Consider the following 16127-nt stretch of genomic DNA (forward strand, 5'->3'; position numbering starts at 1 on the left):
GAATGACAACACAGCGCAAGATGCCTTCGTGCTGTATGTAATGCCGAACTCAACCATTTACCATGTAGGCAGTCGAGTAAAAACCTAGCTACAGAAACAAAAGCGCACCCCCAAGGATGTCAAAATAATAATTATAATAATAACAAAGACTACAGAGTTTACAGGAGCAGTCTGCAAGACTGGCTAAAAATTGAAACAAAAGGAAAGCCGCAAAACAGAAATGCGGTCCCAAAACATTACTTTATGTACAAAAGGTTGAGAAAAAAAAAAGTTGGAAAGAAAGAAGAAAAAAAGGGGGGCACATTTAAAGTATCAACAGTTGAGCACACGTCTAGAACATTACGCCTAGCTATTAACAGTATCTCGGTCCATGTGGACCGATGCCAGCTGTAAAGTGCACTGGAAAAAAAAAAAGAAAGGTAGTATTGTATAGTCTTATGCACACAAGTACTGATTAAGGCCTCCTTAATTCAGAGATTCGCCAAAGGTGAAAACTAGAAATTGTACAAAATGGATAAAAGAGAAATCGGAAAGCACATTTATAACTGGATCAAATGCTTGTTGTCTCACTGAATTCCCAGTCCCAGACAGCTTCATGTCCAGTCCCTTTTCCATGGAGAGACTGGTTTCCGACAGCAGAGCATTTGCCTATTAGAGCACGTTTAAGTGCTTCTTGTTGGTTTTGGACTTTGACCGCATTAAAAACTGAAGTGACTAAGTTTTTCAATACTGCTCAGGTCTATCTCACTGCCACTCTTTGAATATGTGGATAACACGCAGCAGGCGCAACTGATTCAACATTGAAGAAGTCGAGACAGAATTTGCCCAGTGAACGTACAGTACAGAGAGCATTGTGCCTCACTGATATTGTAAAAAAAAAGAAAGAGAGAGAGAGAAAAAAAGGAAGGGTTAAACTTGAATGTGGCTCAAAAACAAACCTTCAGAAGTTTCCTGTGGCCGAGAGCCAAGTCAAGACAAGACTAACAACCGGCAGTGGACCGGGATGCATTGATTCTGACCAGCCGTCAATCTCAGACCAGAAACAGGTCGATCTCCCCCCTTGTACAGCACTTCCAAACTCTTCAGGAACGAACTCAACACACACATAAATGTCAACAATATGTAACAATTTGGTGTATGCCGACTTGTGACAAGAACCGCTTATTCGGCGATGGGTAAAACAATGACAAGCACGAAAAAAAAAAGCATAAGATAAAGGTCCGTGATTGTGTTCAAAATGTGTGCGTGCGGCCGGCATGTGGATACCTCTGCTCTTGCCATTGCTGCTTGCGGCTGCTGCTCTCTTGCTCGCTTTTTTTGGCATCCACGCTGCACGGGCACTGCAAAGCCCGCGTCACTTTCGTTTTCCGTCCCTGCGTGCTTCTTGCTGCTGCCACCCCACTGACGTCGTGCGAGGGGAGCAGTGGTGAGAGGTGAAGTCCAGCCCTTTCCTGACTAGGCAAGTCCCTGTTGCTTTTCGAACTCACTCCAGGCATCGTTGAGCTCCATGAAGATAAGCTTGGCCAATTCCTCATGCTCTGTGCCGACAAGCTGGTCAGAAAGGAAGGAAAGGAAGAGCAGTTGATCACTCACTCAAAATCAATCCATCAATTAACACAAGATCAATGACTCAATCATCTCTCGATGTCTCACTCCATTAATTACACAGACTACGCCCCAAGTGAAAAATGGTCTGTTAACAACTCCAAGGAGTCGATGTGGAACTGGAAATAACCAACAATACTGGTACAATGAAAAAACAAAGAAAAAGAAAACAGCTTACAATAGTCAAATACTCTTCCTTTCATTAAGCTGTGTTTTGAAATCAAGAAAGACTATGATGCTTCTCTCTAAGCGGACTACTCTTTTATTGGGTAATCAGACTGGATCACTCGCAGCTTGCTTACAATGCTATTGGTAAAGAGATGAATTATACTCATTCAAACATAGGCAACACCTTCAGTACCCTAATGGTAACATAATCCAAGAATGTGCAGTTAAAGAAGAATGCGTCGGACATGGCTGACATCAGACAACGCTGCCATCGCATGTTAGTCTGCTTGAAGCAAAGTAGGCAACGGCATCCGCATGCAGCCAGTTCCGTTCCTGCAGTGAGCGTCGGCGTTGCCCCTCGTAACTGAGCCAACGAACATAGCCAAGGATAAAGGCGAACATGGAGTGCAGTGGGAGATGAAAGACTGCGATAGTGAAGAGAGCGTGACGAGGAAAGTGGAGAGGGAATGACAAAAGCGTAAGAGGGGCGTAGTGCTGTGCAAGACGGGCTTCGCAGTGAGATGGTAACCAGAGCAGCGCGCGTCGTCTATATGAAAACAAAGTGCTGCATGATGCGGAGCTCCGAGGCAGCTGCTGTGAATCGTGCCCACGCGTCACCCATGCACCGAGTCTTGCAATCTCTCGATTAGCGAGGCAGCTGCACCACACATCGCTTCGTTTGCAATGTGCCGTAAAGACATTGTCTGCTACAGCCAATATATCGTGAAATGAAAACACGTATAAAGCTGTGCTCAAATTTCACATAAGGGAGTATTGTAATCAACAGTTTCTTCTTTTATAAGCGAATAGCTTTCCTTAGCTTTCTTGCCCGTTTTCGTGGTTGGCGGCGGTTGGTGGTGGTAAATGGTCGGTGCTCGGACATAGAATAAAAAGGCACCAAAGGAAAGGGCACAGGTTCTCACACAGCTTGTGCAGCCTGGAAGAGCAGGAGGGCGCTGTTGAGCCCGAGCTCTCTTACAACCTAGCTGCAGGGAGGGGAGGGGCTGCTGTTCACTGGCTGGCTCATTTGCTGGGGGCTATTTGCTTACATTGACAATCATTGCCGGTAGTTTCTGCAGATTTCTTTCTTGGGGGGAGGGAGGAGGGGTACCTGACGTCCAGCGAAGTACAGCACATTAGTGCTTCGACACTAGTGGTGCGCGAGTATTCGGAATTTACAATATTTGATTCGAATATGCTAGTATTTGATTTTAAAGACAATTTTACTATTCAAAATATTTGAACTGCCCAAAAATTGCCTTTGTTGGTTCTCTAAGTTAGCTTGGCCAGAGCACATATGTGTTATGTGACGAAGCATACAGAATATACTGTGGTGAAGCATATTTGCCATGCAGTGAAGCATATCAAAACTAAGAAGGGTGGATTGTCATGGGACCCCTGCTAGTGCTTATGGCTACGCGACATTATCCGCTCAAGCAGCCCCACTGTGTTGTTTGTTCACGAATATGAACACCAGCCACCTGGTGGAAACCTCTGTCTGCTACTAATCTGGCTAAGTGCCTAAAAAACATGGTTTCCAAACTACAAATTTGAGCAAATAGCAAGCTTGGCAATGTTTCTAGACCCACTTTCTGAAGTAGTAGAGTACCACCAGGATGCTTCAGCGGCAAAGTGGATTAAAAATTTGGCTTTAGAAAAAATAAGGAAAATATCCCCATCAAAGAACACAGATATATGTCCTCAACAACGAAAGCTCCTGAAGAGGCTCCTTCCATGTCGGCCCTGTCGAAAGACTAATCATCAACCAGCAGCAATTTTCACTACCATCAGCCCAAGTTCACAGATATGTGTGCAATTAACTTTTGGACCAAAAAGAACATCAATTTGAGTAGCTCTGCAAGCATAGTGCCCAATGTTGGCTCGGCATGCAAAGCGATACCTGCGGATACCAGATATACTAGTGTGTCCAGTGAGGAGTTCTTTTCGGTGTCTGAAGGAATTGTGACATGCAAGAGGGTGTGGCCGCTCCCTAAACATGTTGAGAAGCTATCCTTCCTTCATGACAACACTAAATACCTGAATTTATAATACAGCCAAGAAAAAGTGTTCTACTAGATAACTTCGTTGACCACAAAGCATAATTTTCTTATATGGTAATTGCTGTGCAAGAAACTTCACTTTTTTTTGTACCTCTGGTTGGTGAAACAAATGAATTTTTGTAAATCCAATAGCGCAATGCGATAACTAGCGTGCCTGCCGAGTCGGTGACACGAACTGGACCGAGTGTCACGACGTACCCACGGAAGCAGACCTTGCGGAAGGTGGAGCACGTGCTCGAGCGTGGAAGCACGAGGTGGCCGGTGTCACATGTGCAGTGAAGAAAAATGAAGAAGGCAAACACCTATGACTAAGCTAGTGCCACAAATGAGTGCTGAATGAATCGGCAAATAATGCATGGCTGATGCAGCCTAGAGATGGAGAAGAGACCACACTGGCAGAGCAGACGGAGCTGAGAAGTGGAACAAGGAAGAAGCGTTGGCTTGGGTCGGATGTCAACATTCGGGAGGTCAACAACTGTCAGAGGGACTCGGTCAAGCACCAGCGCATGAGGGGACCTCTTAATGAGACGTCTTCCGCTCCCGCTGACCAGCCGACGAGCAAGAGTCCGGGAGAGCTTGACTGCTATGTCCGCTCACACAGTTCATCGAGTGATGAACCACACCAGCTTCACGGGACACCAGACTGTGAGTGCACTGTGGTAGTCGGCCTGAACGCTTTGTAGGGACACTTGGTCCCGCTTGCCCCCATGTCCCGTGTTTATGTGTTTGCACTTTTTTTATGTTTGAATATGTGTCTGTGTGCTGTGATTGATGCCATTCCTTCCTTGCTGCCCTCAGGGGCACCTGTGACTCTCGCAATTGAGCCTGCTCCCCGAACCACATCGAAACTTAAAACTTGATATTTGCACACCCCTAATCACAACTTGCGCACCTTGTCGGGATGTACGGCGAGGCAGGCCTTGCGGTAGAAGCGCTTGACGTCCGCTGGTGACACAAGCTGGTGCATGCCCACCTCAGTCCAGCGGCAGCCCTCCCAGATGACCGTGTGCAGCGAGCACAGCAGTGCCCGGATGTTGCGCTCCTTCTTCGTTGTCCAGTCCATGATCTGTGACAGCAGAACATAACAAGTGACCGTGCAATGTGTAGCCATTAAAGGTAGACATCGCATCCTTCATTCACTGGAGAAGGATGTACATCACTATGCGACGCATTCACGTTGCAGGTTTGCACATTAGGTTGGCTAATCCATGACTGTAAAGGGCCGACGACTACTGGCCATGTATCCCACACAGTAAAGCTGGGCAACGACTAAACATTCTAACCCAAATTACCGGATTAAAGAACTTTATTCTGGGACTTCATGTAACAAAACCATGATCCGATTGTGAGGCACAAGGGAGTGGGTGCACTCCAGATACCGTATTTACACGATTGTAAGTCGACTCGAATGTAAGTTGACCCCCCCGTATCGCTTGACCGAAAAAAAAAAAAAGAGCATACCCGAGGGCGCATTCGATAACGAAAATTTATTAGTAGCTGACATGGTCACTCGACTACTCGTCTTCACTAGTGCTGCCGTCGTCATCGTTGCTGCGGTCCCACAGCGCGTCGTGGTCCAGCGAAATTTCAAATTTGGCAAACGACTGCACCAGGACAACTTGCAGAACAGCAGCCCACGCCAAATGCACCCAACCACACGCAGCCATCATGGAGGCTCTTTTGACAGGTCCGGTTGGCGTAATTTCGCAGTCTTCTGCCGCCAGCCACTCGTTGTACTCACGGCGGGGCAGAACCTTAAAATTAAGGCGGAGGTCCGGGCTTGTTTCATGACCACGTCGCACTTCAACGGCAGGGACCAATCACGCATTTCAGCGACGTACGTGGCAAGCTTAGCCTACAGCTCCGGAAAGCATCCAGACTTCAGCACGTGGGAAATTTGTCACTTGCCGTCATAGGGTGAAAATTTCGCTTCGCTGCAGTCGCCACTCTCGCACCACCTATTTAGAAACATCGAAATTGCGGCCCGCTGCGCAGTGATTTGTTTCTTCGGCGTAAAGGATGGCAGCCCCCTTGAACGCTGCTGTGAACGAGTGCCGAATGATTAGTGGGCCTGCAGCACTCATGACGACTGGGGAAGCATAGAAGTAGCACGTAGCCGGCAGTCAAGTGAAACGCGTCAAAAAGTTGGCCAAACCAATTCCAATGCCTTTAAACAGAGAAAGAGGAACCCGCGAGCGGCGTCGGCTCTTCCATGAACTACCGATACCCCCCGCAAGCGCCGACGTTCTGAGGGTGCCGCCGCAAATGGGAACAGCGGCGCTTCCATCAACTATCGACACCCCCCCATGAGTGTTGCATGCACTGCAAGACTCTCAAAAATGTTGAAAAACCCTTCCGAAAAGCGAACAAACACGCGGGACAGCAAATAAATACGGGTAGGGCCATAGAGCAAACATAAAATTGTAACTACGTTGTAGCTCTTGTTTGTATCGCTTTTTTTGGCGGGGCCATGTTTTGGTTTCGATAGTAAGTCGACCCCCCAACTGCAGACTTTCAAATTTTAAAAAAGGGGTCGACTTACGATCGTGTAAATACGGTAACTCCTGACCACTCCTTAATGTGCACCTAAATCTAGGTACATGAGTGTTTAGCATTTTTGCCCTGTTAATATGCAGCCGCCGCATTTTAAAGAGGACATATCTTCACATGATCAATGAACTGATTCATAAAATTTGTGGATTTACATTTGTGAACTAAAAAAAGTAAGACTGGGTGATTTATGTACCTTACACTTGCAAAAGAAAGCAGCAGTAACAAAATGATTAGTATATGAAAATAAAATATAAAACAAAATACCACATACATGATGAGGAGAGGACGAGAACCATGCATTTTTGTTTTTCCGGCATCTCCGTCATCTGGCAACAACCTGCGAACTAGCTCGTGCGTTTGTCATCATCGTTTCCTTCCACAGCTGGCTCCGTTGCTACTCATTTGGTATGAGCCATCCATTTGCAAGAGGAAACTATCAATATCATCATCAACTACCTTCATCAGCAATGGCTCGAGCATCATTGTCTTCCACAGCCGGTTCTGTTGCCGCTCATCATTCCAGCGTAGAATTTCATTTCTCTTCTGTCGTCGTAACGGAGAGGCCGCATGAAATTTTAATTTTTGTTGGTATGAACCATTGCTTAAGGGTATTAGCCATTTATTGTCTCCGGCGAGGATGCACTTAATAACAGAGGTTATGCGAAAATGTGTGTGCATATCTATTGTCACGACGGATGGATGGATGAATGGATGTAAGCAACATTATTGAAATTGTGGCAAAGTTTAACGACCCGGGCTCAGGTCTCCCATGAGTGGACTTCGAGGCCTTGCTTCGTCACCGCCTCTCAGGCCTGCTGGACTGCCCACTCTTGTGTCTTGAGGTTGGAGCTGCGCAAAGTGGCGGTCCACTTCGACGCAAGAGCCTCCGGAGCTACTGCCATTTTAGCTGCTATAACAGGACACTCCCACAACATGTGCGAGAGCATCACTCTAGTTGCCTGACATAACTTGCAAAGAGCACTTGGGTATTGCACGGGGAATATGTGCTGCAATAACACCGGAGTGGGGAAAGTGTGTGCCTGTAGTTCACCAAACAACTGCCTGGCGACGTTTCAGATATCTGCCTGTCTAACTGGTAGTGCTTGGTGATGTATCTGACTAAGCGTTCTCGCGTGTTTCGTACCAGGAGGTCTGAACTCGAAGAGACGGTCTCCAACTCTGTGGGGCCGGTCAGTTCTCATGTAGAGCGGTGTGCTACCTCTTTCAGGTTAGGGGGGCCCTCATCGGTAGGGGTGGTGACGGGTGCTGGGAACCACATGATCACGGTGCTATCGAAGCGCTGCCAACCAGCTTTCCTTAGGATCGAGAGAGCCTCGGAGGAAATGTGCCCCCGCACATAGTTACAAACGGTGGATTGTGACCACCAATTGGAAATATAAATATGTTTGTACCTCTGTTCAAAATTCTGTCACCTTTGTGTTGTGTACTAAACAGCTTCGCTGTTTATTAATTTTATTAATGATAATTTACTCATAAATTCAGCACACAAGCAGCAGCAAACAGCAGAACCTAACAAGCTTTTTATACCACAGAAAGTGAGTGCACAAGATGCGGATGGATGTGGTCGAAAATGAAAGAGGAGCGGAGGGGACGTCGCACGAACTTGTCGTTGGCCTCTCGATTAGTCAGCTCTTTACCACTGGCACTGACCGCGGCCAACTCGTGTGGGGTTGATCACCGTGTGGAGTGGCAGAGTGACTTGACGCGCATTCCCCGTTTTTGTCTGTTGCGCAGATTGGCGTTATAACAAGCTCACGATAACCCACAGAGGCCACCTGACACAGAGATGAAAAAGCCTCCTGTTTTCTTGAAGAAAACTGGAAAGCAATACTTTCTAAGCAATAGAAGACTGCCATTACGCAGAGTACGGCCCACTATCAAACTGAAAGCCCCGTTGATATTCAGGAAAACTTCGCTATTTTTTCAGCTTCAGAGGAAAAAAGAAGCACATAGTAATTCTATTTGACAGACATTCCATTGAGAAAAAAAACATATTTTCTAGGCCTTGATATACGAATTGAGTTATCAGTGCTGGCATACTAATTTGGTGTTTAATAAGAGCAGAGCATACTATGCAGCTCAATTCATAGGTACCTATATTACTGATAGCTAGCAAGACTGTTGCTAAGTAATTAGCCTCCTGAGCATGCGAAGCACTGTGTTTTTTGCACGAAGAGTTTGTCTTAAATTCTCCGATACTCGATTCGACATTCGGCTTTCTTTTTCTTTATTTGATTCAATATTCTATTTGAAATGAAATCTGCTATTCAGTATTAGCACACCCATAAAATACACACGTCTATTGCATTGAGGTTTAACTGTGCCTGATATGCACGAAAATTTCAGACATTGTTCCAAAGAAAGAAAATACGAAGAAAAAGTGAAGAAAAGCACAGGCCTTGCTCCCTTACCATGAGCTTGATTGGGTCCATCTCCTTAGCCATCTCTGCCCGGCGGAGTTCGGCGATTGTCTTAGGACCCGTGTCCTTTCTTCCAAAACCAGAGAAGCCTTGCGTGCCCAAAAGGTCCTCAAATGTGTCCTCCGTCAGCTTTGCCTTCTGGCCTGCGAACGTGAACAGTGAAGGAAAAAAAAATATCAGGCCCTCCCTGATAATAATGAAATCTGAAGCAAGATGACAAGTTCTTTCGACAACCGTCACGAAAGCTGTGAGTACGCAACTACTGGGGTTATTTGCTCGACCACTGACTGACGGAGTGCGACACTCCAAATAGACACAGGGGCTGTAACAGATGCCATAGTGGGGGAGGGAGGAGGGACAAAAAGGATGGAAGGAAATGCAGGGAGCCATAGTGGAGGGCTCCGGTATAAACTTGGCCACCTGGGGTTCTTTACCGTGCAGGTGAAGCACCACACGCAAACACTTCTGCATTCCGGCCTCATCGGAATGCAACTGCTGTGACCAGGAATTAAACTTGTGACCCAGTACTCAATAGCAGGACTCCTTAGCCACTGAGCCAACGTGAAAAGTGGTCCATGAAACACTCCTTTGTAGCCTACGTGCAGTCCCTTAATGTGCACCCAGAAACGCTCTTGCATTCTGGTCCCATTTCAATGTGGCTTCTGCAGTCAGTTCTCAAGCCAGTGAAGCCGTGCTCAGCAGTGTTAACGCCACAGCTACTCGGCCATTGTGGCAGGTCGTGCAGCATTGCATATCAAAGTGGTCTGCTTCACCACATGCCTAAAAGGAAATAAATGTAATGCTTGGTGATACGAACGCGATAATTTGCCTGGCCAGCGTTTTTTGCTTCACCGGTGGGTGCCGGAGACACCAGGCTGATGCATTGTGGTATACGATGAAAGCGATGTCTTTGTGACGCAATCACCCAGCGCCAGCTGGTGGCGCAATAAGCGCTGGCCGCCTTGCGGGTCGATTATCGTGTTTGAATCGCCGAGCACTGTACACGCACAGCTTTGAAAGCATAGAAATTGTCTCGTGCACTTCGTTTATAGCATCTACAATATCGCGGTGATGCCATTTCCAACGCTTGAGCATGAGCATTATCTGATAAGCTTATTGGAGTGTAAAGACGTCTGAAGCGACATCAGGATGGTCAATTTGCGAAATTGATTCTAACCATTGCTGTAAGGCGCCCCAGCCGAAGCTGCAGTCTTGTCCACGAATATGCTGCTGCCACCTGGCGCGGCCGCAGCGCTGTAGTTTGGCTTCGAAGGAGCCGCTGCGGCTGTGGGGGCAGCCGGAGGAACGGCGCTGCCTGGTCTCCACTTTGCACCATTGGCGCCGGCCCCACCGACCTGTGTTCCACTTCCAGTTGGCTGTGGGCTGCTTGTGGCTGTGGCTGGCTTTGGCTGCGACCAAGCCGGGAAGCCGGTTGCGGTTGCTGCTCCTGTCTTGGAGGCTGCACCGGCGCCAGTGGAGCCACCTGTTAGATTTCCTGTAGGCAACAAACCATCGTATCTTTTAATCAACTGTGATGAAATTAAGAATCGGGCATGTTTTCGGAACTATATATATTTTTGTACATTTGTTCTTTTGCCAAATTATTAACAGCACAGTATTTTATAACCAGCAGCAGCCAACCCTAAAGGCGTTAATTTAGTGCATTTATGGAAGAACACTGTGCACTTTGGTTAGTCCTGTACAAGTTTCAAAATGTGTAATCCTACCGCGATGCGGCTTGGTTGGCGACCACGAGTTTCTGTAGCGACACCTGTCGAAACACATTTGATTGATAGGGTTCAACGTCCCAGAGCCACGCCTTGGTTAAAAATAGGGTTCTCCAGGTGCATGGCAAGGAGACGTTACGCACCACGAAAAAAAGGACTCGCCTTCCACTTCCGTAATTATTGAGAGAGGGTCGTCTGAAATTTATTTAAGCAGCCTCAAGCTTAATGAGCAGGTTGTGCAAGGAGCCTGTTGCTACAGCGAGTGCCTTCACCTCTTCACACTTTTTTCCGAGAATGTATTTCCAGCACGGTCTCAAACACAATCAAGAGCCCCGTAAGCCAGAGCTTTTCGGATATATCCGAACTACCACGTTTTTTACCGGCAAGTGTTTTTCCGATTTTACTGGATTAATCCAAAAACGCAGAGCCAGGTGGCTAAGTTTAAACCGGAATACTCCAGGTAAACCTAGAACTTCAATACAGGGTCTTGAATATTTCACTGTGCGTATTCAAAAAAAGATTTTGCGCTCACTGCTGCTCTGTTCTTGCTCAAATTCAGTGCTAATTAAGAAGGATTGACATTTGGGCAAGTTGGTACTGGTTGAACATCTTGAAGGGGCTGCACAATAAGAAGACAGAAGGCAGGAACACACAGGACAGCGCTGTCCTGTGTGTTCCTGCCTTCTGTCTTCGTCTTATTGCGCTGCCCCTTCAAGTTGTTTTAATTAAGCACGGGGAACTGGATGAATGGCCCCTATAGTAGCGTTTTTCATATACTGTCGAGAGATTTCAGTTGCAGAGAGCTCAGCAAGCAAATGACTAATTAGTTACTATACTAGTTAGGTTTTAACTCAAATAGCATATCATTGTTTTCCGAGCAAACATACTCTCAATGGCCAGGAACATGTTCTAATTTTCCTTGATGTGGAACTGAGTGTGGGCCTCTCAAATGATCTGCGCGGTACGCAAGCACTCCACGCAGCTTCAATGGCCAGGAATTGAATCTGTGACCTCGAGCTCAGCCAGATGAAGGTCATAGCCACTAAGCCACTGTGGTTGCTTCAATATGAAGTTTCAACGAACCCTCTCACTGGATATGTTCCTAGGATCATCATCATCATCATCATCATCATCATCATCATCATCATCATCAGCCTGGTTAAGCCCACTGGAGGGCGAAGGCTTCTCCCATATTTCTCCAACTACCCCGGTCATGTACAAATTGTGGCCATGTCGTCCCTGCAAACGACTAGGGTAGGGTAGGCTTTCTAGGGCACAAATTGTGGCCATGTCATCCCCGCAAACGACTAGGGTAGGGTAGGGTTTCTAAGGTACAAATTGTGGCCATGTCGTGCCTGCAAATGACTAGGGTAGGGTAGGGTTTCTAAAGTAGGGTAGGGTAGGGTAGGGTAGGGTAGGGGTGACAAACGACTAGGGTTTCTAAGGTAGAACAGTTTAAAACAGACCTAGGTCCGCAAATGGGTCAGCCTTGCGCCCAAGCGCCTCAAGGTTGGGCGTGGAAGCATTCCGGGTCAATCCAGATCCTGGTATCCCTGCTCCGCTGCCGCCGGTTGAGGGTACGAGCGGCACCCAGGTGCTGCCAGGGAACAGGGTGTCCCACGTCCCCGGCATGGTGTCAAGTTTGGCGGCAGCCCCGCCACTCTGAGTCGTCGCCGTTGAAGCAGCAGCCATGTTGAAGGCTGACACGCTGTTTGGCATGCCACCCTGCTTGTGCTGCACAGGAGGGGGCCAGAAAACAAAACAGTCTAAACACAACAGCAAAACACAAACTGCGCTTAAAATCGCTTGCAAATCACAATCGCACTGAAAGAGAGAGAAAATGAGAGAAGGAGAAAAAAAGAAGAAAGGTTAAAAGCAAAGCGGTGTGCTGGCCCCCGTCCCCTAACTCAGTCACTCTCGCAGTGAGCACAATAGTAGCTATACAGCTGAAGCCATCGAGGCAACGGAGATAGTTCGAAAATGGCGCCGTAGAAGCGCAAAGCTGTGTTGCTTGACACGAAGATGCAAATTTTGCAGATTTTTTGATGCGGCTTCACGGTGAGCGCCCTCGTGAAGAAATATGAGCTCGCTCAGTCGACAATGTTTACAATTCTGAAAACCGGGAGCACCGCGATTGTGAAGGCAGGAAGTACTAGTGGGCATGCCAATCAGCGGAAAAGGGTTAGGGACCCTTCGTATGCTGATGTGGAAGAGTCGCTTTACCAATGGTTTATCACAACCCGCGCACATAATGTGCTTATTAGTGGGCCAATACTTGCCACCAAAGCGAAAAGCTTCACTTTTCTTCTGGGACGGCCAAATTTCGAGCCTGGAGGAGGCTGGATTCAGCCGCATGGCATTGTTAATAAAAACATGGTAGGGGAAGCGGCTTCACCCGCCATGGTTGCTCAGTGGCTATGGTGTTGGGCTGCTGAGCACGAGGTCGCGGGATCGAATCCCGGCCATGGCGGCCGCATTTCGATGGGGGCGAAATGCGAAAACACCCGTGTGCTTAGATTTAGGTGCACGTTAAAGAACTCCAGGTGGTCAAAATTTCCGGAGTCCTCCACTACGGCGTTCCTCATAATCAGAAAGTGGTTTTGGCACGTAAAACCCCAAATATTATTAGGGGAAGCGGTGTCCTTAGATACGCAGGCAAAGCAGCAGTGGCTATAGATAAAGCTGCCCGGCGTTCTGGAGTGTTACGTGGACAAGGATATTTACAACTGTGACGAAACAGCTTTTTTTTTTTTTTTCAGATGTTGCCGTCGAAGACGCACGCTTTTAAAGGAGATACATGCCCCGGCAGAAGCCCTCTAAACTTAGGGTGACTGTGTTGCTGAGCATTACCATGGACAGGAGCCGTCGTCTCAAGCCTTTTATCGGGCGATCCGAGAAGCCAGCATGCTTCAAGAATCAGCACATTCTTGTCCGCTATCACAGCAATAAGAAGGCGTGGATGACCTACGACTCGTTCGAGGAGTGGCTGCTCGAATTTGACAGCATAATTGAAAGTCAAGGAAGAAGAGTAGTGCTGCTACTGGACAACTGTAGTGCACACAGCGTTAACCCGAAGCTGACATCAGTCAAACTGATGTTTTTGCCTCTCAACACGACGGCAGGCCTGCAGACGTTAGACACCGGCGGGATAGCCAGCTTTAGGGCTTTATATCGGCGGCGCATGCTGGAGTGGCTAATCTTAGTCATTGACCGCACAGATTCTGGCACGTCGGGCCACGCACGGGCCCCCGACCTGAAAATCAGCCTTTTGAAAGCTGTGCGTTTCATCTATGGTGCGTGGTATGAGGTGAAGCAGTCCACCATACAAAACTGCTTCAAAAAGGCAGGCTTAGTGCGCCAGGACAAACCTACCCCCTCCCCGCACACACACTTATAGTGAGACCAACACTGCGGATGCCGCCGGCTTAACCGAACTCTGGGAGCACGTCGCTACTGGTGACACAGGTGGCGCCTCGTTGTAGGAGTTCTTGACTGCAGACAGTGCTGCCTCGTTGTGCGATGAGAACACCAACGAGGCGTTGGGAAAGGTGTGCTGTCACGACAGACTGCAATGCTGTGCGACAGTGGTGGTGGAAGCAGCGACAGTGACAAAGAGATTGACAGTGGCTCTTTGACCCCGACCTCAATGTCCACGCAAAGTGCATTGTCGTCGATCGACTCCTTAATTGATTTTATGCATTCCAAAGGATTGCCGGCAGTGTTCGCGCAGCAGCTGGAAGCTATGCATACTGCGGTTGTGAAGCTGAAACTACCGCAAAAGCAAGTGCAGATTTCAGATTATTTCAGCACGCCTACCGCTTGACAGGATCCTTGGCACTAGAAATAATGTTTCCTTTTTCACAGCCTACTTTCTACAACATCTATTCTTTAGAGCAAGTGGTGAATTCGGCTTCGGAGCTACAAAGGTACGTTCGGCAGCTTTTTTTTTTTTTAACAGCAGTCCAGATGTTTATTTATTTAAGTACTGCCGGCCTATAGTTAAGGCCTAAGGCAGGAGTGGGTATCAGGAGACAATTTACAGGAGTGGTTCATACCATGCGCAGAACTATGTAACAGAACATGTGTGAAAATCCAACACAAGCATAAGAATTCAAGAATTTGCTGTCACATACACTCGAGATATAGCAATCATCGGTTATAATGATCATATTTTTACGTATTTCTAGATATCATTATAAGAGGACTGCACTGTACAACGATGACAAGCTATTGTCATTGCCATTACAGATTTCTGAACTCAAATCCTACACACAGGTCGCCGGAGTTGTGGAAGCTGTGGTAGTTTTATGCCTATTCTATGTAGGGTTAACTGCAAGATTCATGAGGGAGGTAGTGGCCGAATACTGCACCAGGGAGGCCAATTCCTGTTCTGGTGAGGGAGTTTCTTTGATCGTTGGTGGGCCGTCCAAATTTGGTTGCACAAGGACTAGCACAGCCCCACTGGCTCTCAGAATTTTTTTTTTCTTTTTGTTGCCGCTGTTAGGTGCCACTCCAAGGCTGAAAAATGTAGTGGAATGGATGAGGATTGTAACTTACGACCTTAAGATCAGAAACCTGGTATCCTACCTCTGCCCCACGCCACCACACTGAGTTCGCAAGGCGTATCCACTTGGAATGAATTCTCAGGACTGTGCCAGTTTGGAGATATTAATTTTCTAAATGTTCAACCAAATGCATCGACGTTTCAGTTACTTTTTTAAAAGAAATGTTGTGTGCTACCTGCCGCAGGCAATCTTTTCAAATTTCGTGCAACTAAAAAAAGAACATCCTGTACATTTGCCAGGCTGTCGCAGTTTGCAAGGAATTTAGGAAATGGAAAATATGAAATAGCCACAGTCGGCACTGAAGATGACTTGCTCTGAACTGTTGAGTTCAGTGTAGATCTGAGGCAGTAAATTTTCTTTGTGCAAGCGAAAACAAATCGCCCTTTCTTTCAGCCTCATTGAGAAATACTCATGAGCAAGCAACCAAGGGCACTCCATTTTTCAACTTTATCCACAAAAATCGGGCGTGCACTGCAACAGAGGGCACACAAGAGTGAAGCAAATACGGTAGTTCCACACACTGTTTGCTATACCAAGGTAAAGTTTGTGAGCCTGTTATGAAAACCTGAGATGGGCCTCTGGAGTGAATGAATGCCTCTACATCTAAACCGTTTCTTGCTGTACGTGCTCTGACTTGGAAGTTCAACTGTGTTACATCTTATGGCAGTCTATGAAATAGCTGATATGCACTGACGACGAGTGCGATTCATTCACCCAAATGAACGCAGACACGAGTTTCTCGGAGTGTTCAGCCTGGTGGGAAACTCTGTGCGCAGAGGATTACCAAAGTAAGAGATGGCAGACCCATATGTTTTGCCGGACAACAGCAAAGGACGTCAAACTAAGCCTTGCTAAACATCCCGTTCCGATTTAGGAGCTTAGAGCTGGTATACTGCGAAATCACAGCGACTGGATAGCACTAGTGGGTCAACCGGAACTTTACCTCGAGCTTTGTCTAAAACACACATGGATGGAGATTTTCTTTTCCTTGACATTATATGATCCGGT

General features: G+C 47.2%; 1 protein-coding gene and 1 pseudogene across 2 annotated transcripts in view; one reads left to right on the top strand and one right to left on the bottom strand.

The window, feature by feature from the left end:
• Nucleotides 1–515: 515 nt before the first annotated feature.
• Nucleotides 516–16127, bottom strand: part of aux (cyclin-G-associated kinase) — a 64797-nt gene continuing 49185 nt past the window's right edge. For both annotated transcript variants that reach the window (XM_065451633.1, XM_065451632.1), the window contains exons 22-26: nucleotides 12021–12288; nucleotides 10005–10322; nucleotides 8819–8970; nucleotides 4726–4899; nucleotides 516–1551 (exon numbers count right to left, since the gene is read on the bottom strand). In XM_065451633.1, coding sequence (XP_065307705.1) covers nucleotides 1456–1551; nucleotides 4726–4899; nucleotides 8819–8970; nucleotides 10005–10322; nucleotides 12021–12288 — 1008 coding nt within the window. In that variant the 3' untranslated portion in view covers nucleotides 516–1455. The remainder of the gene's footprint in view (nucleotides 1552–4725; nucleotides 4900–8818; nucleotides 8971–10004; nucleotides 10323–12020; nucleotides 12289–16127) is intronic.
• On the top strand, nucleotides 12535–14377 carry LOC135917973 (tigger transposable element-derived protein 4-like; annotated as a pseudogene).

Source organism: Dermacentor albipictus, chromosome 9 (assembly GCF_038994185.2).
Source record: "Dermacentor albipictus isolate Rhodes 1998 colony chromosome 9, USDA_Dalb.pri_finalv2, whole genome shotgun sequence".
NCBI lineage: Eukaryota > Metazoa > Arthropoda > Arachnida > Ixodida > Ixodidae > Dermacentor > Dermacentor albipictus.